The sequence below is a fragment of the Dendropsophus ebraccatus genome, chromosome 3 (assembly GCF_027789765.1).
Source record: "Dendropsophus ebraccatus isolate aDenEbr1 chromosome 3, aDenEbr1.pat, whole genome shotgun sequence".
NCBI lineage: Eukaryota > Metazoa > Chordata > Amphibia > Anura > Hylidae > Dendropsophus > Dendropsophus ebraccatus.
Genome location: NC_091456.1, coordinates 130,913,944 through 130,940,651, shown reverse-complemented (window position 1 = coordinate 130,940,651; position 26,708 = coordinate 130,913,944). Strand labels below are relative to the sequence as shown.

At 44.4% G+C, this 26,708-nt stretch overlaps 1 protein-coding gene across 1 annotated transcript in view; it reads left to right on the top strand.

Annotated features, from left to right (window-relative positions):
- The window catches only part of LVRN (laeverin), a 100,115-nt gene that overhangs the window by 25,075 nt on the left and 48,332 nt on the right, over positions 1-26,708 (top strand). Inside the window, exons 2-3 of the mRNA XM_069962686.1 lie at positions 14,025-14,167; positions 14,895-15,034. Coding sequence (XP_069818787.1) covers positions 14,025-14,167; positions 14,895-15,034 — 283 coding nt within the window. The remainder of the gene's footprint in view (positions 1-14,024; positions 14,168-14,894; positions 15,035-26,708) is intronic.

Genomic DNA, 26,708 nt, shown 5'->3' with positions numbered 1-26,708 from the left:
CCTTTTTGAGCATCCCGAGAAGCTGCGGCCACGCAGCTTCTCGGGATGCACTGATCGCTTCGATGTTCCGCCCGCACAATGAGCGGGCGGAACATTAAAGCGATCAGAATACAGGCGCAGGACCTGTCAGCATCCTCCTCCTGTATTCCCTCCCATAGGCTGCCGGCACTTCATACCAGCAGCCTATGGGACGCCGGGACGTGACCTCTCCGGCAGGCGTGATGATGTGACGTCATCACGCCTGCCGGAAGTCCCGTCCCTGTGGCTCGCAAGATGGAGCCCGAAGAGGAGGAAGAGCTGCTGCCTGCAGCCACAGCGCGGATTAGGTGAGTATGATGTTTGTTTTTTTAGGGGCACCTCTGGGGGCATTATTAGTATATGGGGGCACCTCTGGGGGCATTATTAGTGTATGGGGGCACCTCTGGGGGCATTATTAGTATATGGGGGCACCTCTGGGGGCATTATTAGTGTATGGGGGCACCTCTGGGGGCATTATTAGTTCATGGGGGCACCTCTGGGGGCATTATTAGTATATGGGGGCACCTCTGGGGGCAATAATCATTAGTTAATGGGGGCACCTCTGGGGGCATTATTAGTTCATGGGGGCACCTCTGGGGGCATTATTAGTTCATGGGGGCACCTCTGGGGGCATTATTAGCTCATGGGGGCACCTCTGGGGGCATTATTAGTTCATGGGGGCACCTCTGGGGGCATTATTAGCTCATGGGGGCACCTCTGGGGGCATTATTAGCTCATGGGGGCACCTCTGGGGGCATTTTTAGTTCATGGGGGCACCTCTGGGGGCATTATTAGTATATGGGGGCACATCTGGGGGCATTATTAGTTCATGGGGACACCTTTGGGGGCATTATTAGTACATGGGGGCACCTCTGGGGGCATTATTATCTCATGGGGGCACCTCTGGGGCATTATTAGTATATGGGGGAACCTCTGGGGGCATTATTAGTTCATGGGGGCACCTCTGGGGGCATTATTAGTTCATGGGGGCACCTCTGGGGGCATTATTAGTTCATGGGGGCACCTCTGGGGGCATTATTAGTATATGGGGGCACCTCTGGGGGCATTATTAGCTCATGGGGGCACCTCTGGGGGCATTATTAGTATATGGGGGCACCTCTGGGGGCATTATTAGTATATGGGGGCACCTCTGGGGGCATTATTAGCTCATGGGGGCACCTCTGGGGGCATTATTAGTATATGGGGGCACCTCTGGGGGCATTATTAGTAGATGGGGGCACCTCTGGGGGCATTATTAGTATATGGGGGCACCTCTGGGGGCATTATTAGCTCATGGGGGCACCTCTGGGGGCATTATTAGTATATGGGGGCACCTCTGGGGGCATTATTAGTATATGGGGGCACCTCTGGGGGCATTATTAGTTCAGGGGGGAACCTCTGGGGGCATTATTAACTCATGGGGGCATCTCTGGGGGCATTATTAGTGTATGGGGGTACCTCTGGGGGCATTATTAGTTCATGGGGGCCACCTCTGGGGGCATTATTAGTTCATGGGGGCACCTCTGAGGGCATTATTAGCTCATGGGGGTACCTCTGGGGGCATTATTAGTTCATGGGGGCATTATTAGCTCATGGGGGCACAGCAGGGAATCCTACATACAGGGGGCACAGCAGGGGATCCTACATACAGGGGGCACAGCAGGGGATCCTACATACAGGGGGCACAGCAGGGGATCCTACATACAGGGGGCATCCCACATTCCTACTCGCTTTACTGCACATAACACCAAACAGCGCAGTTACTATGGGAGCCTTCAGGGGGTAGAAAGGAAAGGAAGTCTAGTAAAATGTCGAGGTGTAACCTCACACTAGCGCGACACTCAATTATGCTGCTATTCGTCAAGAAAATGAACACCCGTCAGTTCATTGGGGGTTAAAATGTGGCAAAATAATAGTATTGACAGTAAGCGCAATATTAGGCAATCCTAGGTATATAATAGTGCATTGAATATATTGTAAGGAAATGAATTGGGTTAGTTACCTGATTATCCCCTCTCACAATGTTGCTCGTGGCTTTCACTGTATGCTGTGGATCCAGTATCTATATTGGTTGTACGTCCTTCTGAAGTACTCAGTGCCGTATGTCTCTGCAGCAGGATGATGAATGTAGCCTCCGCTGAAGAGCACCCGTACTAGTAGTGACGTCATTCAACCCCCGGGAAAAATATTTTTGAACTGCCACCACCTACGTAGCCAACTGCGGAGTAGTGCCGCCGGCCGGGGCCTCTCCAGCGGAGGCTACATTCATCATCCTGCTGCAGAGACATACGGCACTGAGTACTTCAGAAGGACGTACAACCAATATAGATACTGGATCCACAGCATACAGTGAAAGCCACGAGCAACATTGTGAGAGGGGATAATCAGGTAACTAACCCAATTCATTTCCTTACAATATATTCAATGCACTATTATATACCTAGGATTGCCTAATATTGCGCTTACTGTCAATACTATTATTTTGCCACAGAAAGGAAAGGAAGTTGCTAGAAATGTGCGGAGCCTAAATTGTTTGTCTCGCAGGTTCTGAAAAGATGAAAGATATCTGGAAGGAATCATCATGGAGGACTGGGCCGGATGGAGAGGAAAAGGGAAAGTGACGCCTCAGATCAAAGAAGACGTCACCTGTGAGTCCCTGTATGACACTTTTCTTATTTTGTAGAACATCATTTAGTAGGGGTGCCCCGAGGTGACAGCTACTACATTATCTGTACTCAGAGATACCACTGTGTTATGTGGTGTTACATAGGACTGCAGGTGATATCAGGTGATTTCTCCAGGTTGCAGAAGTTCAAACTTCATCGTGCCCTGCTGACTGTTTATTATGGGAGTTGTAGTTTTGCAGCATGTGGCTCTTCAGGTTGCAGCACTACAACCCCCATCGTTTCCAACTGGCAGTTTATGATGAGAGTTGTAGTTTTTCAGCTGTAGAGTCAAAGATTGGAATACAATGATTAGACAATGACACAGTACAGTCCATTAATTATAGGGGGCAGTAGTGCAGTACATGAGGTGGAGGCAGTGGCAGTGCATTAGAACATGGTGGCACATTAGAGTAATTGGATATAACATTAGATATGACTGTCACGACCAGTCACACCAAACACAAAGAGACAGTGAGCCCTGAGCTCAGCCCCTCCCACTGTCCCTACCTAATTGCCGCAATCTGCCCTAAAATGGCAGCGGACAACTTGGCGGCGATCCCTGGCCTGGATACGTGATACAATAGACAAGACAAAACGAACAAACACAATAAGAATAGTCAACAATCAGGGTCACAACGGTCTGGCAGCAAAGGTACAAAATCAGGATCCAAAAGAGTAATCAGAAAACAGGCAATAAGGTTGGGGGCAGGCAGCAAGCAAGCGAGGTCAAAAGAAACTAAGCAGGAGTCAGGAGAAACCAGAAAACAGAACACACAAGCAGGCAGAGACTAAGTCAATAACCGGCAAGGCACAGGCAGAAACAGAAATCTTAAATAGGAGACCAGGAACCATGTCCAGAAAGTGATAGGAGGGACCAGCTGTCAATCACTGAGGCAAAGGCAGGTTAACTGTTACAAGACCAGAAGAAACTTAGCAGAACAGACACGGGTGGGCTGTATACATGTGTGCTGGTGTCTGTATGTGTGTATACATGTGTGCTGGTTTCTGTATACATGTGTGCTGGTGTCTGTATGTGTGTATACATGTGTGCTGGTGTCTGTATGTGTGTATACATGTGTGCTGGTGTCTGTATGTCTGTATACATGTGTGCTGGTGTCTGTATACATGTGTGCTGGTGTCTGTATGTGTGTATACATGTGTGCTGGTGTCTGTATACATGTGTGCTGGTGTCTGTATACATGTGTGCTGGTGTCTGTGTGTGAGATCAATTCTAGAGAACTGGCTCATATACCCCATTTTCCCCAGTGGCTTAAAATGTAACCTATGTTATACAGTTATAAAATTGTAGAAGCTAAATGTGAACAAGGTGCAATTCAAATAGACACTTACTTGTATAGCTGACTCTTGTGCTCTGTATGCAGTGCATTATATTCACCCTTGCAACGTACAATTTATAGCGTGTCTACAAGCCCAGCGGGGCTCATTATGATGGAGACTAAAACTTATACAAGAGTGGGGTAGGGGTTCCCCTGTATTCAGAATGCTGTTGAGTGCTAGGAAATGCCCCGTCTGGGATTATTGAATTTCGAGGGTCTATGCAGAGCAGGATAAAGACACCTCTGCTGCACAAACAGGATCTCCTAGAAAGCATTCTCACCGCCATGTATTCGCTATCACTGTCTTGGGTGAGCTAAACTAGTCTGCCTGGGGGGTTGTGTAATTTGTATATGCTCACTAACATGGAACAGCCTCATTATATAAGCCTTATCAACATATTCTATGTTAGTGAGCATACCGGGGGGGGGGGGGATATTGGTGAACATATACAAATCAAACAGCCCCCCAGACCCTCGAAATTCAATAACCCCTAGTACTCAACAGCATTCTGAATACAGGGGAACCCCTACCCCATGCAGGAATACTTGTATAAGTTTTAGTCTCCATCATAATGAGCCCCGCTGGGCTTGTAGACATGCTATGAATTGTACGTTGCAGGGGTGAATATAATGCACTGCATACAGAGCACAAGAGACAGCTATACAAGTAAGTGTCTGTATGGTGACATTTAAATTGCACCTTGTTCACATTTAGTTTCTACAATTTTATAACTGTATAACAGAGGTTACATTTTAAGCCACTGGGGAAAATGGGGTATATGAGCCAGTTCTCTAGAATTTGATCTGAACCAAATTATACCTCCCAGCAAGGCGTGGGTCGAACACACAATTTTTTTTTTTTTATTAATGTGGGGGGCCCAGACACTTTGGTTGTATGGGGCCCCGAAATTCCTGATGGCGGCCCTGATGTGAGTGATGTACCAGAGCTGATGAGGCTGCTCAGAGGCCATTGAGAGCTGATAAACTCATCATACAGGAAACATGTGTATACAGCATACAAAAGCCATGTATACAGCATACAGGAGATGTGTATACAGCATACAGGAGACTTGTGCATACAGCATATAGAAGATTTGTACAGAGCGTACAGGAGATGTGTATATAGAGCATACAGGAGAGACATGTATACAGGAGACGTGCATACAAGCAGCCATGTATATAGGATACGGAAGATGTGTGTATACAGCATACAGGAGACGTGTATACATATTACGGGTGAGTTGTATACAGCAGACATTTGTATACAGGAGATGTGTGTACAGCATACAGGAGATATATGTACAGCATACAGGAGATGTGCATACAGCATACAGGAGATGTGTGTACAGCATACAGGAGACTTGTGCATACAGCATACAGGAGATGTGTGTACAGCATACAGGAGATGTTTAAATAGAGCATACAGGAGAGACATGTATACAGGAGATGTGCATACAAGCAGCCATGTATATAGGTAACAGTAGATGTGTGTATACACAGGGCCGTCTTAACAGCATTATGGGCCCCTGGGCAGAGGTGCGAATTGGGCCCCACCCCCCGCGGCTGCTGCCATCAAAACCCCCCCATCTTTGCAACCCCGCCCCTAGCCAGTACAATTACGTATAATAAAAAATACAAATTATTGTTAACATAAACTTTAATTCACAACACAGTCTTTCAGCAGCGCAAAAACAAAAAATAACCGTGCATGCCTCACCAAACCAGACCAGGTTGGCTTCAAAGTATCCAAAAAACGCAATGGAGACAGCACTTCCAACAGCAATCTGCAGGGTTTATTGTCACACCAGTGCAACATGTCTCATATATACAGAGGGGCAACAACATGACTATTATATATGAGAACCATGTTGTCTGCCTGTATGTATACTGTATAATACAATATACAGGGAAACAACATGTCTCATATATACAGAGGGGCAGCAACATGACTATAATATATGAGAACCATGTTGTCTCCCTGTATGTATACTGTAAACTACAATATACAGGGAAACAACATGGCTTATATATAGAGGGCAAAACAACATGTCTCATATATACAGAGGGGCAACAACATGACTATTATATTATATATGAACCATGTTGTTTCCCTGTATACAGAATACAGGGAAACAACATGGTTCATATATAATTTAATAGTCATGTTGTTGCTCCTCTGTCTATATGAGACATGTTGTTTTGCCCTTCTCTATATATATATGCCAGATAACAAGCAACAAATATTACCACCGCATACTGACTAACACCACCGCTGTGCTACTAACTAATTGACTGTACACAGATCACTATCACCTCATCCAGTCATATAGAGGTACCCAGCTCTACACAGGTTCTGTACACCATATACATTACAGTGCAGATACATCAAGTGACTCACATGGGACTTCTTCTCTGATCGGAGTTCTTCCCTTTTCATCTTCTTTTCCATTTGCCCTGTTATGAGAACTTCTCCGAGCCACAAATCCACAGAATCTGCCAGACAGACATATTAGGCTCCACACTCTGTCACCATCCTCATCTCTCTACACACTGCACATCTGGCCCCTTATAGATAGCTCCCCCTGTATTACCCCCTTATAGATGGCTCCCCCCTGTATCCCCCCCCTTATAGATGGCTCCCCCTGTATCCCCCCCGTATAGATGGCTCCTCCCTGTATCGCCCCCCCTTATAGATGGCTCCCCCCTGTATCCCCCCCCTTATAGATGGCTCCCCCTGTATCTCCCCCGTATAGATGGCTCCCCCTGTATTACCCCCTTATAGATGGCTCCCCCTGTATTACCCCCTTATAGATGGCTCCCCCCTGTATTACCCCCTTATAGATGGCTCCCCTGTATTACCCCCTTATAGATGGCTCCCCCGTATTCCCCCCCTATAGATGGCTCCCCCCTGTATCCCCCCTATAGATGGCTCCCCCCTGTATCCCCCCTTATAGATGGCTCCCCCGTATTCCCCCCTTATAGATGGCTCCCCCGTATTCCCCCCTTATAGATGGCTCCCCCCTGCACAGCAGATAAAAAAAACAAACACCCAACTCACCTACCAGCGCTCCCCCGTCGCTGCTTCCTCTCCTCTTCTGCCCCCGGCTGATGCGTCGCTCCCCGGGGATTCTCCGGGAGCGCACACATCCGGAAGCTCAGTGTGCGCCCAGGCCGGGACTTCCGGTACGGGAAGCCCCAGCGACGTGCACTGAGGTTCCTGATGCGTGCGCTCTCTGAGAATCCCCTGGGGAGCGACGCATCAGCCGGGGCCGGATTTCCTCTTGCGACCGCAAGCAAGAAAGTGCTTGCCGTCGCAAGAAAAGGGGAAGGGGGGGGGCGCTCAGGGCCGTCTTACCCATTGGGCATGGGAGGCGGCTACCCAGGGACCCTAGGACGCAAGGGCCCCCGGGCAGCCGCCTACCTTGCCCAATGGGTAAGACGGCCCTGTGTATACAGCATACAGGAGACGTGTATACATATTACGGGTGACTTGTATACAGCATACAGGAGATGTGTGTACAGCATACAGGAGACGTGTGCATACAGCATACAGGAGATGTGTGTACAGCATACAGGAGATGTGTATATAGAGCATACAGGAGAGACTTGTATACAGGAGACATGTGCATACAGCAGACGTGCATATAGGAGATGTGTGCATACAGCAGACGTTTATACAGCATACGGGAGATGTGTGTATACAGCATACAGGAGACGTGTATACAGCATACAGGAGATGTGTATATACAGCATACAGGAGACGTGTATACATATTACGGGTGACGTGTATACAGCAGACATTTGTATACAGGAGATGTGTGTATACAGCATACAGGAGACGTGTGTATACAGCATACAGGAGACAGGTGCATACAGCATACAGGAGACGTGCGTGTATACAGGAGACAGGTGCATACAGGAGACTTGTGTATACAGGAGACAGGTGTATACAGCATACAGGAGACTTGTGTATACAGGAGACAGGTGCATACAGCATACAGGAGATATGTGTATAGTATACAGGAGACAGGTGTATACAGGAGATGTGTGTTTACAGGAGACAGGTGCATACAGTATACAGGAGACGCGCATACAGAAGACTTGTGTATACAGGAGACAGATGCATACAGCATACAGGAGACTTGTGTATACAGGAGACAGGTGCATACAGCATACAGGAGATATGTGTATAGTATACAGGAGACAGGTGTATACAGGAGATGTGTGTTTACAGGAGACAGGTGCATACAGTATACAGGAGATGCGCATACAGAAGACTTGTGTATACAGGAGACAGATGCATACAGCATACAGGAGACGTGTGTATACAGGAGACAGGTGCATACAGCATACAGGAGATATGTGTATAGTATACAGGAGACAGGTGTATACAGGAGATGTGTGTTTACAGGAGACAGGTGCATACAGTATACAGGAGATGCGCATACAGAAGACTTGTGTATACAGGAGACAGATGCATACAGCATACAGGAGACGTTTGTATACAACAGGTTCCAATTTCCGCCTTAGAAAACCTAGAATTGGCCCTGCACTTATAGGCAAAATTTAAATTCCACTTAGGTAGTATGTAAAATAACCAAGCCACCAAACAAATTATTATTCACAGTACCATAAACTGATATACCCTGGAGATTGAGCATTGCTTTGTGTCTGATATATGCAACGTATGCAATGAGAAACTTGCTAATTCCCATCTCAGACTTTTCTAGTAGAACTTTTTTAGCAGCAGGTCCTGGTATTTGGGGTGTGAGTATTTCACATTCTCAGAGCAATGAACTAGAGCATGAGGCTTAAATTTGAAATCTCTCCGCTTATTTATCCGCAGTCAGAGGCTCCCAAACAATAATTGCTTCATTATTAAGCTGAGACTGCACGCCGAATAGTATAATGGAAATCACTTTTCAGCATAATGATATGTTTTTTGCATTTACTATTCCCTAAGATGTGATTTTAAATAGTTGAAAATCATGCAATTGGTGGTCATGCCATTCTGCCTCTCTAGCAAGAGTCATTTCACACTGTGCATGGCAAGTTAAGAGGCAGGTTGGATAGACTAACTTTCACACCGGCTGAATCGTTTCAATTTGCTTTCATTGCAAGGAAATGTGAGCACCTAATCTGACTTTCCGTAAGCATAATACAGTTTGCGCACACAACTACCCAACATCAGACATTTCCTCCTTTAACTCCATAACTGCTTGTTGCAGGTGTGTTATGGTTTTAGTTATTTGCTGTTCATGTTACATATTTGTAAAGGCTGGCTGTTTCTAAAATGCGATTGACCATGCAGTAAGCAACATGGAGACAAAGGATTTCCATCTCCTAATGTCACGCTGCCCTGTGTAGACATGGGGACTAGGAAGCAAAGGCGGTGAGTGACTGTAGGCTAGGGTGGGGAACTTTTTTCCTGTCGAGGGCCATTTAGGCATTTTTAAAATAATTTGAGAGCCATACAAAATAAAAAAAATGCACGCACAGCATCCCTGTGGCATAGCTTGGTTTGGAGCACCCAGGACATGGCAAAGTATTGCACCCCCCCCCCCCCATTCACCTAGTATTGTAGTTATCCCCCAATGATGCCCATAGTATTGTTGTTAACCCCAACGATGCCCCTAGTATTGTAGGGAACCCTCCATGATGTCCCTAGTATTGTAGTTAATCACATGATGCTCTCAGTATTGTAGTTAACCCTGTGATGTCCCTAGTATTGTAGTTAACCCCATGATGCCCCCAGTATTGTAGTTAACCCCACATTATGCCCCCAATATTGTAATTAATTCCCTGATTTCCCCAGTTAAGTAGATATCCCCCTGATGTCCCCAGTATTGTAGTTTACCCCCTGATGCCCCCAGTATTGTAGTTTACCCCCTGATGCCCCCAGTATTGTAGTAAACACCCCCCACGATGCCCCTAGTATTGCAGTTAACCCCTCTTCCAGGTACTCCTTGTATTATAGTTGGTCCCTCTCCTCCACAAAATACCCTTAGTCTGTACCAAATAAAAAAAATAATAAACATCCCACTTACCTTTCCTCCGCTCAAGCTCTGCCTAGGTCCTCTCCATTCCTTCATAGTCTGCGTTGAAGCAAGAAGTCTTCTCCTACAGGCGGAGTGTGATGAAATTACATCATAGCGTGTGGCCCGCAGGAGAAAGCGTGTGCCACCCTGGAACCACAAAGCGTGCTCGAGGTTCACTTATCTCTAGATGGCATATTAAATGTTTGAGTGTCTAATTATACCACATATGTGGTGGATATCTCTTTTGGCATGTAGTGCAGGGATTTATCAAGGTTTTCTGCCAGTTTCTTGGAAAAATTTGGAAGAGTGGTGCAGTAAATTAAGGGGGCTGAGCTCTGGGCAATAAAAACAGTTTTTCATTTGGACACTTTTGGTAAATTTACCTGCATTTCTTAGAAAAAACATAGAGCATAGGAACATGCAGCATGCAAGGCACAGAATGCATGGTGATTCTTAAAGGGGTTATCCAGCACTACAAAAACATGGCCACTTTCCCCCTACTGTTGTCTCCAGTTTGGGTGGGGTTTTGAAACTCAGTTCCATTGAAGTAAATGGAGCTTAATTGCAAACCGCACCTGAACTGGAGACAAGAGCAGGGGGAAAAGTGGCCATGTTTTTGTAGCGCTGGATAACTCCTTTAATAAGATGCACAAGGTCTGTCTGCTTTGGAGGCTTACAATACACACATAGGGGGACATGTATCAAGCAGTGTACCTTGTGCTTCTTAGCATTTTTTGGTGTATGTGTGATACACACAGACATTCGTCAAATTTACTAAACAGTGTAGCTTGGTGTACGTGTGAATATGACAGCTTGCGCCTGTTTTTTTCCTTTTTTACTTTTGTGGGTGTGGTTATTCTTAAGATTTATCATGTGCACATTTTGGAATTTTTGCATATTCATTCTTATCTGTACTCCAGTCCCAGGATAGCGGAGATACCTGCAGTAAAATGTGCCGTGCCACAGAAGTTACGTAAGGTGATTTATGAACCAAAATATGAATATTCATAAATACTTGACTAGGCTGCAAACATATAACCAAAACCACAGTGATAAAAATATTTGCAAAAATATTGCAAATGATAAATGTCTCCCATAGTCTATTAATCCTTGCAACCAGTGGTCTCACTGTACAGCACTGGCTCTTGCTCCAACAGCTCCTTATGCTCCTTTTTCTTGGCTCTTGCTTCTCTAACTCCAGTACAGTGCCTTCTCCACCAACCCAACCCAACTCAGCTCAGCTAAGCCAAACACAACTTCTCAATGGTGACACAACCATCCCTATAGTAAGTTTGGAGACTCTGCCACAAACTGTCACATGCCTACCCAATCACCTCATAGCTTCAACCCAAGGGTCACCCCATGCCAATGCCTGCTCCCTTCTAACAAAAGCAGGGTGCATGAAGATGGAGTTTCCCAATGTCATGTTGTTTAGCAACACAGAAGTTCCAGCTATATACATAAAACAGAGACAACAATCTGAAACAGTTTTGTTTCAGACAAATAGCAACCAATGAAAGCTCAACTTTCATGGAATGTAATCGGTTGCTATCTGTCGAAAACATATTGAAAGCAGCTGTTCTCTCCTGCCCAATAACCCGCAGCAGCTGCTCAGATGCTGCCCAGTTCCTGATACTGTCTTCGTCTTACTGGTTTTAATCACCACACTAAGGCTGGGTTCACACTGCATTTTTGCAATCAGTTAAAAAAAACAAAAAACATAAAAAATAAGGATGCATTTGTGTGCATCCATTTTGATCCGTTTTTCCATTGACTTCCATTATTAAAAAAGTCAGCATCTCAAAGTGGCTGAAGCTGTAAAAATGAGCTAGGCTCTGATCACACTAGCATTTTCTGTTCAAAACTAAGCCACGGCATCTATGATGGATACATTTTTAATGAATGTCGATGAATCCCAAATCTGTTGAGTTCCAAAATTTTTTATAGGAAGAAACACACTGCAGACTAAACTGTCACAAATAGTGAACTCTAGTTTGTTTAATTCAATGGAGCCTTACTTCTTCATACTGACCTCAGATTTGGCTGCACAACAACCAAGCTGTACAAGACATTCACAAGCATCTTCTTTTAAGAGATTCTCATCATTTAATGATTCCCTCTTATAAATAACTTCTAATGGTGTATGAATGTCTAACCTACATTCCCAGGACAGGCATTAGCCAGTTAGTAAATCAGCTTGTGTATAGATGACATCTGCAGTAAATACTCCCGACTTAAAATCACCGAATCATTCACCCACTATTAGAGCTAGCAATTTAGGTGTTTATTTTATGATATGCAAAGATACCACTTATACGGAAAGACAGGTTTAATGTCACAAAGTAATATGCTTTAAGACAGAATGTGAAAATTATACTTTAGAAGAGCGAATTCCATGAGCATAAAACCCGATCTTCTTTGAGTTGTATAAATGATATACAGTAATCCATATTTAATGGGTTATGGGATTAAAACTCTACAAGGTGCAAAGTCATTAGCTGACAAAGAATAATAGTAGCAATCACTGCACAATCCTAAAATTATAACTCTGGACAAAAAAAAAGAATTGTACAAAATGTATAAGAGCCCACACAGTGGCACAGTGGCGGGGATTTCAGAACAGCTCAGGGCAGATAACCCGATAGGAACGCTCCCACTGCTGCGCATTATTCTAAGATTGGGGAAAGGATTAAAGTTCTACTTTGTTCTCGGTACAGACTGTAGTAGAGTACTGACACACAAACAGGTCTTAAATTAACTTTCATTTTCTTTTTTTCATTGAGAATTTACAAGAGAAATGAACCTAATTTGCAATATAGTACAATGCCATCTCAGTTGCATATTTTCCTTTTGTTACCACTTCATTTAGTGTTTTTTTATTCTGTTACGGTCCAGAAATTTATATACAGTGGGTACCTCGGGTTAAGAATAACTTGGATTAAGAGCGTTTGGCAAGAAGAGCTCACAGTTTTTCAAAATTGTAACTTGGTTTAAGAGCATTGCTTTGGTTTAACAGCTCCCTGTACTGGGTGGGAGCGGGAGTGGGGGAGGGGCATGATCTGCATAGCAGGGTCTACAGCCCTGTACTCTGACCCAGGAAGTTTCCCTCACCTTCCAAATCATAGCAGATCCACTTCAGGCTGGGGCTTACATCAGGGGACAGGACCGTGGAGGTCTCTTTATAGCTGTAACCCCTCTCTCCCCAGACAGAGAATGCTGCATTTATGTGCCAACATCTGCCCTGCTCATTCCTTCCTGCAGTCTCAGTCAGTCCTTGTGTTTCCCATCCTCTCCATTCCTGCTATAATGTGCCTGCACTTACACTCAGACATTCACACTGCTGTATATAGAAGTTTCTGTCACTGTGATTCTCATTTCCTGATTGGTCCATGCTGTACACCATCCCCACTTCTCCATTGCTGTCATATGGCCACACAGACCTCTGACAGCAGCCCTGCTTCTCTATTCTAGCCTGTTGTACTGCGCTCCTGCATTATAGGGATCTGCAGTTCCATCCTGTATCTACAAACTGCTGCTGTTGTTCAGGTTTATGCACTTACTATACATTATACTCCACAGGCTGATTGCTATACTGTACAGTAACTTATAATATGACATATTCAACTGTTTCTCATTGTTTGTTTCAGCTGTTTTACATGTTATTCAGAATTTTAAAAAATCATTTTTTTGGGGGGGGGGTGGAACTAATTGTCTGCATATCAATGATTTCTTATGGGAAAATTTGCTTTGGTTTAAGAGTGGATTTGGATTACAACTATAGTCAAGGAACGAATTATGCTTGTAATCCAAGGCACCACTGTATATATATTTCAAACTTACACTGCCATGTATACAAAGCTTGTTATAGTGTTTTCTATTGTCCTGGCTTTTCTGTCCCTGTGCATAAAACATTTCATACACCTGATGCATAAGGTCGTGATCACTATCGCAGTTTCTGTCCACAGGGTCCTAGTTGCATCAGAACTGGAGCCAACATCTGCTAGAACAGTTTACCCATGCTTTGATGAACCTGCATTTAAGGCAACTTTTAAAACTAGAATTGTGCATAATTCAACCTACGTGGCTTTATCTAATATGCCAGCTATAGGTATGTGCTAAATGTCTTGTAATTATTTCCAAAGTTATTTTTTACATTACAATTTACATGGTACATTTTTAAATTGATCCTGAATGACAGGGGTGAATGATTCAGATATCAGTGTTTATGTTTAACAACCATAAAGCTTTTAGATACACTTTTTGATATGTACAGTATGTGGTCAATGGGGATCTGAATGCTGGGACCTTAACAGTCACAAGTAGGTAGTTAGTAGTAATAGTAGTTACTGATCTACAGGGTCCCAGGATCCTGTACCCCGGCCGATCAGCTATTCTGGGCATTGCACCACAAAATTAATGGGGCTGGAAGCCCTGCACTATTTATTGTAATGTTGGAGCTGGGTAACTTCAGCTCAGCTCCCATTGAAGTGAGCAACAGTTACAAGGTGCCACCACTATGCAGTGATTGGCGCAGGACTTGTAGTCCCATTTATTGTGTAGTGCAGGACGCTGAAGTGGTTTCTACATGTTGGCCACATGCAACATTATAGCCTGTATGTTTTTACCCTAAGACCAGTCTACCAGACTACTGAATTGCATTGGCCTGGGTTATACATAAATAGAAACATCTTTTGTTTGTCTTTATGTTTTACAAATGAATATTTCATCTTTTAGTGTTTTAAAGCCTAGCCTGTATGAAAATCTGTATTATGTGTCTAAATCAAATCTGTTTAGTATGTTTACATGCTTCTACTAAAATAGATGATTTCCTCTAGATATATCCGAAAGGGAAGATCTAAATGGAACTTCATGGACTGTCACGACCTTTAACACTACTCTGAAAATGTCAACATATATAACTGCTTTTGTAGTATGCGACTTTGATTACGTCACAACAACTGAAAGGGGCAATGAGGTAAAATGAAACAACTTCATCACTTAAAACTTTTATCAGCTACAATAAGGCAAAAATATAAGATATGTGGATTCTTATGTGTAGAGTGTCGAATGTTCTAGGCACTCTTTGTCCTAGAGTGGATTGAAAACACAGAAGGCTATGTTCACACACTGTTCAAATTTAGTGGATGGCCATCATTTAATGCCAAATAATACCGTTATTTTTAAACAATGGCCGTTATTTGCCATTAAAGGGGTTATCCAGTGCTACAAAAACATGGCCATTTTCTTTCAGAGACAGCACCACTCTTGTCTCCAGTTCAGGTGCGGTTTGCCATCCACTAAATTTCAACAGTGTGTGAACATAGCCTTTCTGTGTTTCAATCCAATCCTGGTTTTGGTTGAAAAATACTGACCAAAATACTGAGCAAAAATACTGTGTGGGAACATAGCCTTAGGGTGGGTTCACACGTAATGGATTCACAGCAGATTTTACAATGCAAGTTCGCAGCAAAATCTGCTGCGAATCCTTAAAGGGGTTGTTTAGCGAATAGGTGTTTTTTAGCAGTATGCTCTACACCAGGGGTCCCCAAACTTTTCACACAGGGGGCCAATTCACTGTCCCTAAGACCATCGGAGGGCCAGACTATAAAAAAACAAACTATAATCAAATCCCAGTGCAAAATGCCACAACCCCCACCCCCCAAAGTAAAAGCATCCCTCTTTCTTTCCACCCCTCACCCAGCCCCCACTCAACCCCTCACTCCCCCCTCAACCAGCCTCCCCTCACTCCCTCTTCATCCCCTCAACCAGCCCCCTTACTCCCCCTTCACACCCTCAACCAGCCCCCCTAACTCCCCCTTCACACCCTCAACCAGCCCCCTCACCCCACTTTCAACTCCCCCCACTTCACCTGCACCCCCTCAAGCAGGTATGTGGGTTACCCCCTGTATGTAGGATCCCCTGCTGTGCCCCCATATAGTAATAATGTCCCCTGCATTGTCCTCCATATACTAATAATGTGTCCCTGCATTGTCCCATATATAGTAATAATGCTCCCTGTTGGGCTCTCTATATAGTAATAATGTCCCCCTGCAATGTCCCCCATATAGTTATTGTCCCCCTGCAATGTCTCCATATAGTTATATTTGTCCCCCTGCAATGTCCCCATATAGTTATATTGTCCCCCTGCAATGTCCCCCATATAGTTATATTGTTCCCCTGCAATGTCCCCCATATAGTTATATTGTTCCCCTGCAATGTCCATATACTGTATAGTTATATTGTTCCCCTGCAATGTCCCCCATATAGTTATATTGTCCCCCTGCAATGTCCCCCATATAGTTATATTGTCCCCCTGCAATGTCCCCCATATAATTATATTGTCCCCCTGCAATGTCCCCATATAATTATATTGTTCCCCTGAAATGTCCCCCATATAGTTATATTGTCCCCCTGCAATATCTCCCATATAGTTATATTGTCCCCCTGCAATGTCCCCATATAGTTATATTGTCCCCCTGCAATGTCCCCCATATAGTTATATTGTCCCCCTGCAATGTCCCCCATATAGTTATATTGTCCCCCTGCAATGTCCCCTATATAGTTACATTGTCCCCCTGCAATGTCCCCCATATAGTTATATTGTCCCCCTGCAATGTCCCCCATATAGTTATAATGTCCACTGCAAAAAAAAAAAATAATTATACTCACCTAATACTGTCTTCATCTCTCCTGGCCTCTTCTCTCCTCTTCAGCTGGTCAGTCACAGGAGGGATCCCCCAGCAGGTGCAGCGATGTCATCACTGCCCCTACCGGAGGATCCCTCAGAGATCATTTCCAGGTTACATCCGGGGCGGGGGGTCGGTGGTCCATGCGGTGCCGAGGAGGCAGGCGGCAGGGCAGACATCTAAGGGATCCTCCGGTAGGGGCAGTGATGACGTCGCTGCACCTGCTGGGGGATCCCTCTGGCGACTGACCAAGAGTGCGAGGGGCCCGGCCCGCCCAGGGATGACGGCGGCGGCGTGGATGCGGGGCAAGGGTAGGGATAGGCAGCGGTGTGGAAGTGTAGCGGGGGCCGGATAAATAGCCTCTGGGGGCCGAAATGCGGCCCGCGGGCTGTAGTTTGGGGACCCCTGCTCTACACACTAGTAGTGTCTCTTACCCTCTTAGCCACGTTGCTGCTGGTGGCCCATGTTGCTCCTGAGTCACCCTGCGCTCCCTGTTTAATATGTACCTCTAAAGAAAAAAGCATATGCACACTACTGGTAGCACATAAAAAATGTATTAAGTACCAGACAAACAATACATGAGAGAATCACATCAAATCAAAACTACACAAAAGTACAGGAGCAGTAGAAACAGGGAGACAAGCCCCAAATACTACTCTACATTAAAATCATTTAAAATATCAGCCATAGTCCTGCTGGGCTTCCAGCCAGGTCTAGTCAACCAACCTGACCCAGGACTAAAATATGCAATCAAAATGGTTACATGAATTACCCTACCCTAACACAAGACCAATGTAACATAACACAACAAAAATAATAATTATATAGAGGGAAAGAATAGCAAAAAGTTCCCCATATGCAGTGCTAAAAAGTAGGGAGAGGGTCGGCCTAAAGGAGAGAGGTTTTGCGTTTCAATTTATTTATTTTTCTGCGTTTTTTTTGTGTTTTTTTTTTGGGGGGGGGGGGGGTGTTGAAAGGAAAGTGGGATAAGTGTCACAAGTAATAACTAAATAGAATCTATAAATGCAAATGGGTAACATGGCGGCATAATGATATAATTAAATGGTATGATTGATGTGACCGTGTGATGTTTTCCTCAGGCGCCTCTTAATATAAGATAAGGTGGATTTAAAGGGGAACTCCGGATAAGAAAAACTTGTTTTCTATCAAAAGTGCATTAAAAGTTATATAGATGTGTCTATACAATGTATTTCAGTTTTTTTGTGTGTTTTTGAATGTATTACTGTATCTGTACAGTTCTGCCACACTGGTAGCTGATAGAAATCCAGGAAGTGAAGAATAATGGCCTCTGTGCCAATCCACATTGTCTCCTGCTCCTTCTGCTGCCCCCCCCCCCCCTTAGGAGACGAATCTTCCATGCCTCTGTCTCACATTGTGTGTGTTTGCTGATGATGTAGACAGGGGGCAGGGTGTGATTTTACAGGAGGCTTGGCTGGATCCGCCAATCCACTGACTGATTCACCATCTCTGTCCGGCCAGAAGCAGGTGCAGCATAATTTTACTGATTGGGATGGGGGACTGTGATGGTCAGCTGAAGGAAAGCATTGCATTCTGGGAACTGCTGAACCAGGAAACACAGAAACACAAAACAGAACAAAAACATCCCAAACAAATGGATTTTTGGTAGTTTCAAAACTGGGATAGACCGGTAAGTAATGCGTTATGCTTCTGAAAAAGTTTCAATTTTTTTAACCTCCACCCGGAGTACCCCTTTAAGATATTTTGCTGGTCTGACTTGGGTGTCCGGTGTTGCCGCTCTGGGTATCACAACCCCCCATGAGTGCTTCTATGAGGTGGTAGTGTTGATATGCCAGTCCTTCCCCAAAAGTAAAAAAAAAAAAAATAAGAAAAAAGGAAAATATGAGTTTAGAATTAAGAATAAGGAGGTGAATATATATATATATATATATATATATATATATATATATATATATATATATATAATGTGATTAAAAGCTGGGAGTTGTAGTGCCTGCAGCTGTTGTATTTGGGTCCTAGGTGCATCATACACTGGACGCTTTGTGGGAGTTCAGAATACATAAATCTGTGGGGGCTCAGTGTAGGGAAATGACCCCAGAACATCAATAATAGAGGACAGAACAAAAACATCTACCCCTATCCCCTATTAGTGATGTTCTGGGGTCACTTCCCTGCACTGAGCCCCCACAGATCTATGTATTCTGATCTCCCACAAAGCATCCAGTGTATAATGCACCTAGGACCCAACTAGAAACATCTGCAGGCACTACAACCCCCAGCATTTACTGACAGTCTACAGCCCTCAGGATATGCTGGGAGTTGTAGTACAGTACAGCATGCAAAGTGCCTAGGGCAGCATGAACTTTAAATACAGGCCTGGAGCTTTATGGGTGCGTTGTACGGAGCAGGTGTCTCTGGCACTTGGGGAATAGTTGTGTACGGTATATAGTTATTGTCGATAAACAGAAAATCTGGAGACAGTGGATGGTGCCGGGAAGGGATACATTGTACGGATAATTTGCATATATGTACATATTGATGCATTATTTGCTATGATTTGTATTTTATGCCGTATTGTGGTTTACCTATGAGCTTTTAATTAATTATGAAAAAAAAAAGGTCTATCCAATAACCACTGTTATGCCACGTTGACATTTAGTACAACACTGTCTGTTGCATAGCAATGGACGATGTTATACTGCCCGATGTCGGGCAGTGTTTGGCATGTTCCTGCAGCTGATAGCATTGCATCTGCTGCAGGAACATTATCTTTTTACAGTTGAATTGCGGGCAATTTATTTAACCATTGACTACGATGTAAAATATGGCTGCCGGCTGTGCTTTACATTGTGTGAACAACTATTGTTTCCAGAACACTGTTTGGCGAACAGCGCCCGAAAATAATAGGCATGTTCATTATTTTAACGCTTGTTCAAAAGAACGGACGTTAAAATAACAATGTTGGAACACAGCGGGCGGCTTTGCATTGAATTCATTGCAATGCCACCCCTGCGGAAAAGAACAGACGTTGATTTTATTGCAATCAGCATCCATTTTTTTTCTACAAAATAATGTTGTATGAACTGATGGTGCGTTTACACAGAGAGATTTATCTGACAGATCTTTGAAGCCAAAGCCAGGAACAGACTATAAACAGGGAACAGGTCATAAAGGAAAGACTGGGATCTATCCTTTTTGCAAATCTATTCCTGGCTTTGGCTTCCAAAATCTGTCAGATAAATCTCTCTGTGTAAACGCACCATCAGTTCATACAACATTATTTTGTAGAAAAAAATGGATGCTGATTGCAATAAAATCAACGTCTGTTCTTTTCCGCAGGGGTGGCATTAGCCTTATAGGGTTTAGACTTTTATTGGCAAATCTTGGTAATTATGTAATTTAGGCCCTGCCACGTGGCTGGTAGACACACATTACCCTTCAAATATCACAGTAAGCAATCATAGGTTTTATTATAGCCACTACAATTTATAAATATGTACACCTACACAGAGTTAATATCCCATAAAAGAAAAAAGTACATACCACATATTTAAACAAAATGATATTGTATTATTATCAAACTACCACAGACAGGTTAAAAACATGACTATGGAGGAAGGAGGCCAGAAAATGGGACATTATAAAACACATATCATATGCCTATATATTGTCCTCTATTAGTGTAATGCCGCAGTCGCTCCCCCTGGCCAGTAGAGGGAGCTGCTTCCATTGCATACAGCAATCTGAGGGAAGCCAGGACCCAGAGGAGAAGGGTATATATAAAGCCCAGGAAACAGGAAAGGCTGCTGTGTTAGCTGGACAGATATGTGCTGAGGGAGCAGTAAGAGCTGTGTCTGAGAAAGGGGCTAAACCAGGCTTAACTCAAAGTGTAAGGCAACTCAGGACACCTGCAAACCACAGCTACAGACCTCTGGCAGAGTGTGTGTCACAGATCCAGGGAGACAGGAGGTCTAGTACCAGCCACAATTAGTTTGTCTGTGGTACAGCTCTAAGCGTGCAGAGATCACAACCAGTGAGTGGGGCCACACTTTGGGGAACACACTAAGTGCAGTTCAGTACAGGGAAGTGTATGGTTCAGCTGAAGAGAAACAGGTTACTGCCGCAAGTGTTCATTGTGTGGGACCTGGTGCTTTCCGTAACCCTGGGAGACGTCGTGTGAAGGAGAGGGAGACTCCCTTTGCAAGGGCGTGCGGCCGAAGACAGGGTTAATAACTAACAGATTTACCTCAGTAAAGTTATATTCTTCACAAGCCAGTATCTGTCCCTATTACTGCATGCGTCCAGTACATTACAAGTGGCGATAGTCGGCAGGAGGGACACAGAATCAGCAACAGAGTGACCAGAGAATGAGCCACCACATGATGTTCCAGTGGGAGCCTTGCTAAACCACCTTCCTAAGTTTATTGGTCCAAATATACTGCTGGTAGATTGAAAGGAGAGACTGGAGGGCGCAGTCAGACTGTCTAATGTAGCCCAGTACCTTAAGGGTACAAACCCACACACCGTATACACAGCAGATACGCAACAAATACGCAGCAAATACGCAGCAGATTTGTTGGTACAGATTTGATGCTGTGTTCAGTTATTTAGATATAATCTGCTGCGTGTTTGCTGCGTATTTGCTGCGTATCGCAGCAGTAAATACGCTGCTTATACGGTGTGTGGGTTTATACCCTAAGACAGAATTCGTTTTGAGTACACTGGAAGGTGATGCTAGGAAAACTGTTATGCTACAGCTGGCCAAATGCAGACAGACCTTTGAACAGATTGTCAGTTTGTTATAAGATGTATATGGCAATGTATCTTCTGAAGCAGTGTGAAAGGGGTACTCCGGCGAGGGGACTTTTTTCCGATCTGGCCGGGGAGGAGGTGGCTGAGGGCAACGACATCCACTCACCTCCCCGGTTCCAACGGCCCTCAGCCACCTCCTCCCCGGCCAGATCGGAAAAAAAACCCAGCCGGAGTACCCCTTTAATGTAGACTCTGACGATGAGGTCTAAACGTTTCTCTACTGGAAAACAAATCTAATCCATAGAACTAATAGATTACATTCTCTATTCAATATGGACTATTGTTAAATATGCTGAATTTTTTCTTTTTTTTGTGAACCCAGTGAAGTCTGAAAACCAGTAATTAAAGGTAAAAGTCCTATCCTAAGTAGGATGGTTCATTGATTGAAGAAATATTAGGTTCCTGGAAATTCAGCTATTTCTTCTGATCCGCAGGGGCTTGTTTCCCTTGTTTTTGAGTTTTTGTTTGACCTAAGAGAAGACGAAACATGTTAATATGCTACCAGCTGGATTAGTACATGGGTGGGTGTATTTGGGTGAGCGCTGTTGCTAGGTGGCTGCCTTTTCCCTTAGAACAAGGGCCGTTTGCAGGTCATAGATTCCTGTACACTGCGTTTTGTTCGTCGGGGAGGCAGCCACCTATCAACAGCTGATGGGTAGAGTAACACACACCTGATGGTAGCTTTCATGAATTGTAACCTCTCAGTTTCAGGGGGGCGCTAATAGTGTTTAACAAAGGTTCTCCCAGAAGTCCACCTTGCTGATTTTAGTATTGTGGTCAAGGGGACTCCTTTTGAAGCTGCAGCGCCTCTTATGGAATGGGCTTTAAAAATGTCTGTATTTATCCCAGTGTCTGTCATAGCGCTTAGTATCCAACCTCTAATAGTGTTAGCTGAGGCTTTACGGAAAAAGGGTTCTAGAAGTGATAAATAAGTGTGTAATACCTCCTCTGTGTGGTTCTGAGAGATATAGATATTTTTGTAAAGTCTCTACCAAACATAAAGATGGATCATCTGGATCTCTTACAAGATTCAACTCGATGGGAGCTTCATTAAAGCAAGCTGGTGTTCTAACTAGCCAAGGTTCAACAATGTGAAAGAGAGTCAGTTCTGCTGTCCTAGCTGCTATAGAGAGTGCTAAAAGGCATGCAAGCTTTATTCCTAACTCTGTAAGTTGAGTCGTATCATACTTTGACGAACTCAGGCAGCGTAACAAGGATTCTACATCCCAAGTGTTAGAATACTTAGGAGTGAAAGTGCGCAGGGAAGCTGCACCTTTGAGCAATCTCAAGTAGTTCCTATCCATGGTAAGGTTAGGAATGATGAGATTTAATAATGAATTGATTTTATAGTAGTGGATGCCATACAGCTGTAAAATTTATAGGTTAAGTACTCTAAAGCTGTGTCTAGGCCACAGATGTGAGTATTACCTGAATATCTATCTCTGCACCATTGCTGGAATTCTGCTATGAGAGTCTTGTATCTATGATGGGTTTTAGGATTCAGAGAGTGGTTCAAAAGACTATTTACTTAATCAGATAGGCCTGGGAATGAGAACAACCTATCTGAGCTGCGATCCACATTGATTGTGGAAGTCGTAGGAGGAGATCTTGGGGACCCCAAAAACAATCTACTGTGAAACCCAGGGGAAGTTTCCATGTTCTGATTATGGTGTGCAGCAGCGGGTACCAACGTTTCTCTGGTCAAACCGTACATACAAGTACCATGTTGTCCACCTGATCTTGTTTGACTTTGTGAAGGACGTTACATTGGCATTAGCAATGGCGGGGGAAACACATACAACCCTTTCAGGGGTGTCCATGAAAAGGAGAGGGCATTTGCTCTCCACGCTCCCTGTGACCAAGATCTTGCTACAAATTTTTGTGTATGTGTGGTCGTTGCTGAGGCAAAGAGATCTATTTGTCTTTTCCCGAACATGTGTTCTATTCGAGTGAACAGATGCTGGTGAAGAGAAACAGTCGCTAAGGACATCTTGTCCTGATATAACGCATCCGCTATCTCATTGGAGTGGCCAGGTACATATTGGGCTCGTAAGTCTAGATGGTGAGCTTGAGCCCAGGACCAGAGGTCTAGGGCCTCCATACAAAGTATCCTGGACCTCGTGCCCCCCATCCTGTTGACGTATGAGACAGCAGTCTTGTTGTCCATTTGAAGTAATAACGTTTGTAGATGATCCGTTGGTTGAACCAACTTCTAAAGACCTAACCGGGCTGCTCTCAATTCTAGAACATTTATGTGAAGTTCTAGATCTGGGGCTTGCCATTTTCCCCTTGCTGCCCCTTATTGTGAGAATGCACCCCAGTCTATTTTGGATGCATCAGAGGTTATGGTTATCTGGGGGGGTAATTGACGTATGGGACATGGCTGCGGTATGTTCAGATGTACTAATGTTGACATCTCCGACTTCACCTGCGGGGGTATTACCACTAATGCGTCCCAAGGAACGCCTTTCTGCAATAGGGAATTGAGCCAAAACTGCATTTGGCGACATTTGGTCGGAGCTGTGTGGAAGCCTGGACGCATGGCTATTATCTTCCCTATAAGGTTTGCTAGGAGTCTTATCAAAAGTTTTGGGACTGAAGAGCTTTTTGGAATTGAGCCACTACGTTTGACCATTTCTCCTCTGGAACTCTTAGAGACAGGTCTGCTGTGTTTAGAGTGAAGCCCAGAAACTCTAGGGTCTTTGTTGGAGAGAGAATAGATTTTTCTATATTTAGAGTGAAACCTGTTTTTGTTAAAAGAGATAATAGGTTGTCTCTCTGGATCAAAAGTGTCTCGGCATTTGGATTGAAAATAAGAAGGTTGTCTAGATAAACAAGACATGTTATTCCTGAGGACTTTATGTCGGACACTAATACCTTCATGACTCGAGAGAATGTATAAGGGACATTTGAGTGGCCAAACACCATCACGTTACAATGAAAAAGTGTTCCTTTCCACTGAAACTGTAACAGGCGACGATGTTTCAGTGTGATAAAGATAGTGTGGAAGGCATCTTTTAAATCCACCTTTATTAGGAACATGTCCTTCTCCAACAGAAAACCTAGGTCTGTAATGTTTTCCATACGGAACCATTTGGGTTTTAGGAAGGCATTTAGAGGACAGATATTTAGAATTGGACGCACTGGAGCCGTCTGGAGCCGTCTGATTTTAAGACAGGAAAAATGTGACTTATCCAATCCTTTTCCCCTTCTAGTACAGGGGCAATTTTGCCCTGGGCCAAGGCCCTTTCTAGTACAATGTCTAACGACTGTTTTGTGTGGAATGTGGGTGTTTTCCTTTGTAAAGGGAACTTTATGAGGGGTAGAGCTAGACCATTTTTTATGATATTTAGTACCCAGCGGTCTGAGCAAATCTTCTCCCATGCTGGTAAGTACTGTCGGGATGGGACAATGCACTGAGCTCTCACCTGTGGATTTCCTTTTGAAGCCATGGCGAAAACCTAAGGATCCTCTGGAGGAATTGAAGACCCGGGAGAAGTTTCTTTTCTGTTGTCCATAGGAATCTCGGGTCGGACCCTGGGACTTAAAGGGGCGACCCTCGGAGCGAAAGGGCTTTTTCACTGGCTTCTTCAACTCAGCAAATTATTTCTTAGCTCTATATCGGCCTTAAACCTCTTGGATAAAATCTGGACCAAATAAATTGCTTTTTTGAAGGTTAGGAAACTCATGCGATTTTGGGGCTAGATCTGCCATGCCAGCTGAAGTGAGCCATCTAGCTCTTCGAATGTTTGATACGTAATTAAAGGATTGACCCATCATGAGTACTGCTCTACTTAATGCCTTTAACAAAGTTAGTTTAGAGGATAATAAGGTGGTATTGTCTTGAGTGGAGGACAACTCTCCCTCTTTCTCTGCTTTTGTCAACATTAACAGTAGCGGACCTACAGCATCCGCAATTTTAAACTGTATGTTTTTCAGTGTCTGGTCGACTAAATCCTTATGAACTGAGGTTCCAGTAATAGAGAGTAGGGATGGGTTTATCTCTGGAGCAATTAGGGCTTGGATATCTGGAATTTCTATAAAATTCCTAAGTACCAGCTCATCTTCCTTAACTAGGGTAGAACGGAAGGCCAGCTGAGCAAATTCCCTCACTTCGGAGGAGTCAGAGATGGCCCATCTCTGAGTAAATAATTTATTTGGAGGAGTACGGCCAGCTAAACCGACCCTGTGCATCTGCCGCTCACTCCAGCGACCCCTCTCAGGGGACGCAGTGGAGCGTGTTACTGTGTCTGATTCCCAGTCTACCTCATAGTAATTATCTAGAGGGTCACCACCAAAAGCTTGTGGGGAAAAAGTATATGTACTGGCAGATGAAAGACCTGCATGAGACTTTGTAAAAAGTGCTGACATTGTATGAGATGCAGGTGTCATGTGTCTATAAGAAACTGTGTCATTCCTTGAGTGACAGGCTACTGCCTCCTCATAAGCATTTGAGGCAAACACCTCTTTATCTCTTTGTGAAGCAAACGCTTCTCTTGAGCATAAGGCAAATGCCTGTTTTGTGTGGAGTTGAGGCGTGCCCAAGCGGGTATTTGAGGAGGGTTTTTAATTGAATTTGGAAAAAACGCCAGAAGAGTGTTTGTTAAACCTCAAACGAGGTGTATCTGACATTGCTGCTTCCTATGTTCAGGGCTGGGGAAGTCTAATGCCCTGTCCCTGACAGAAGTTTTCCTGCTTTTTACAAAAATATCTTCCACAGAGGATGAGGAGGAAGTGGGTGAGGGTTTCCTAATCCTTTTGAAAGGAGGATGCGTTACTTCTGGGGACGCCATCTCCACCTCCCAGAGTGTGTGTGAGGCTGCTATGGAGCAAGCGTCCTCCTCCATGCCGCCTAGAAAAATTCTGAGGCAGCTCCTGCGCTTAGTGCAAGAGCTCCCTAACAGGGGAGTCATGTGACCGCCGACACGGCTCTGCCGCGCGAACAAAAGGGCTAAACCAGGCTTAACTCAAGGTGTAAGGCAGCTCAGTACACCTGCAAACCACAGCTACAGACCTCTGGCAGAGCGCATGCCACAGATCCAGGGGAGACAGGAGGTCCAGTACCAGCCACAGTACAGCTACCAGTGTGCACAGATCACAACCAGTGAGTGGAGCCACACTTTGGGGAACAGACTAAGTGCAGCTCAGTAC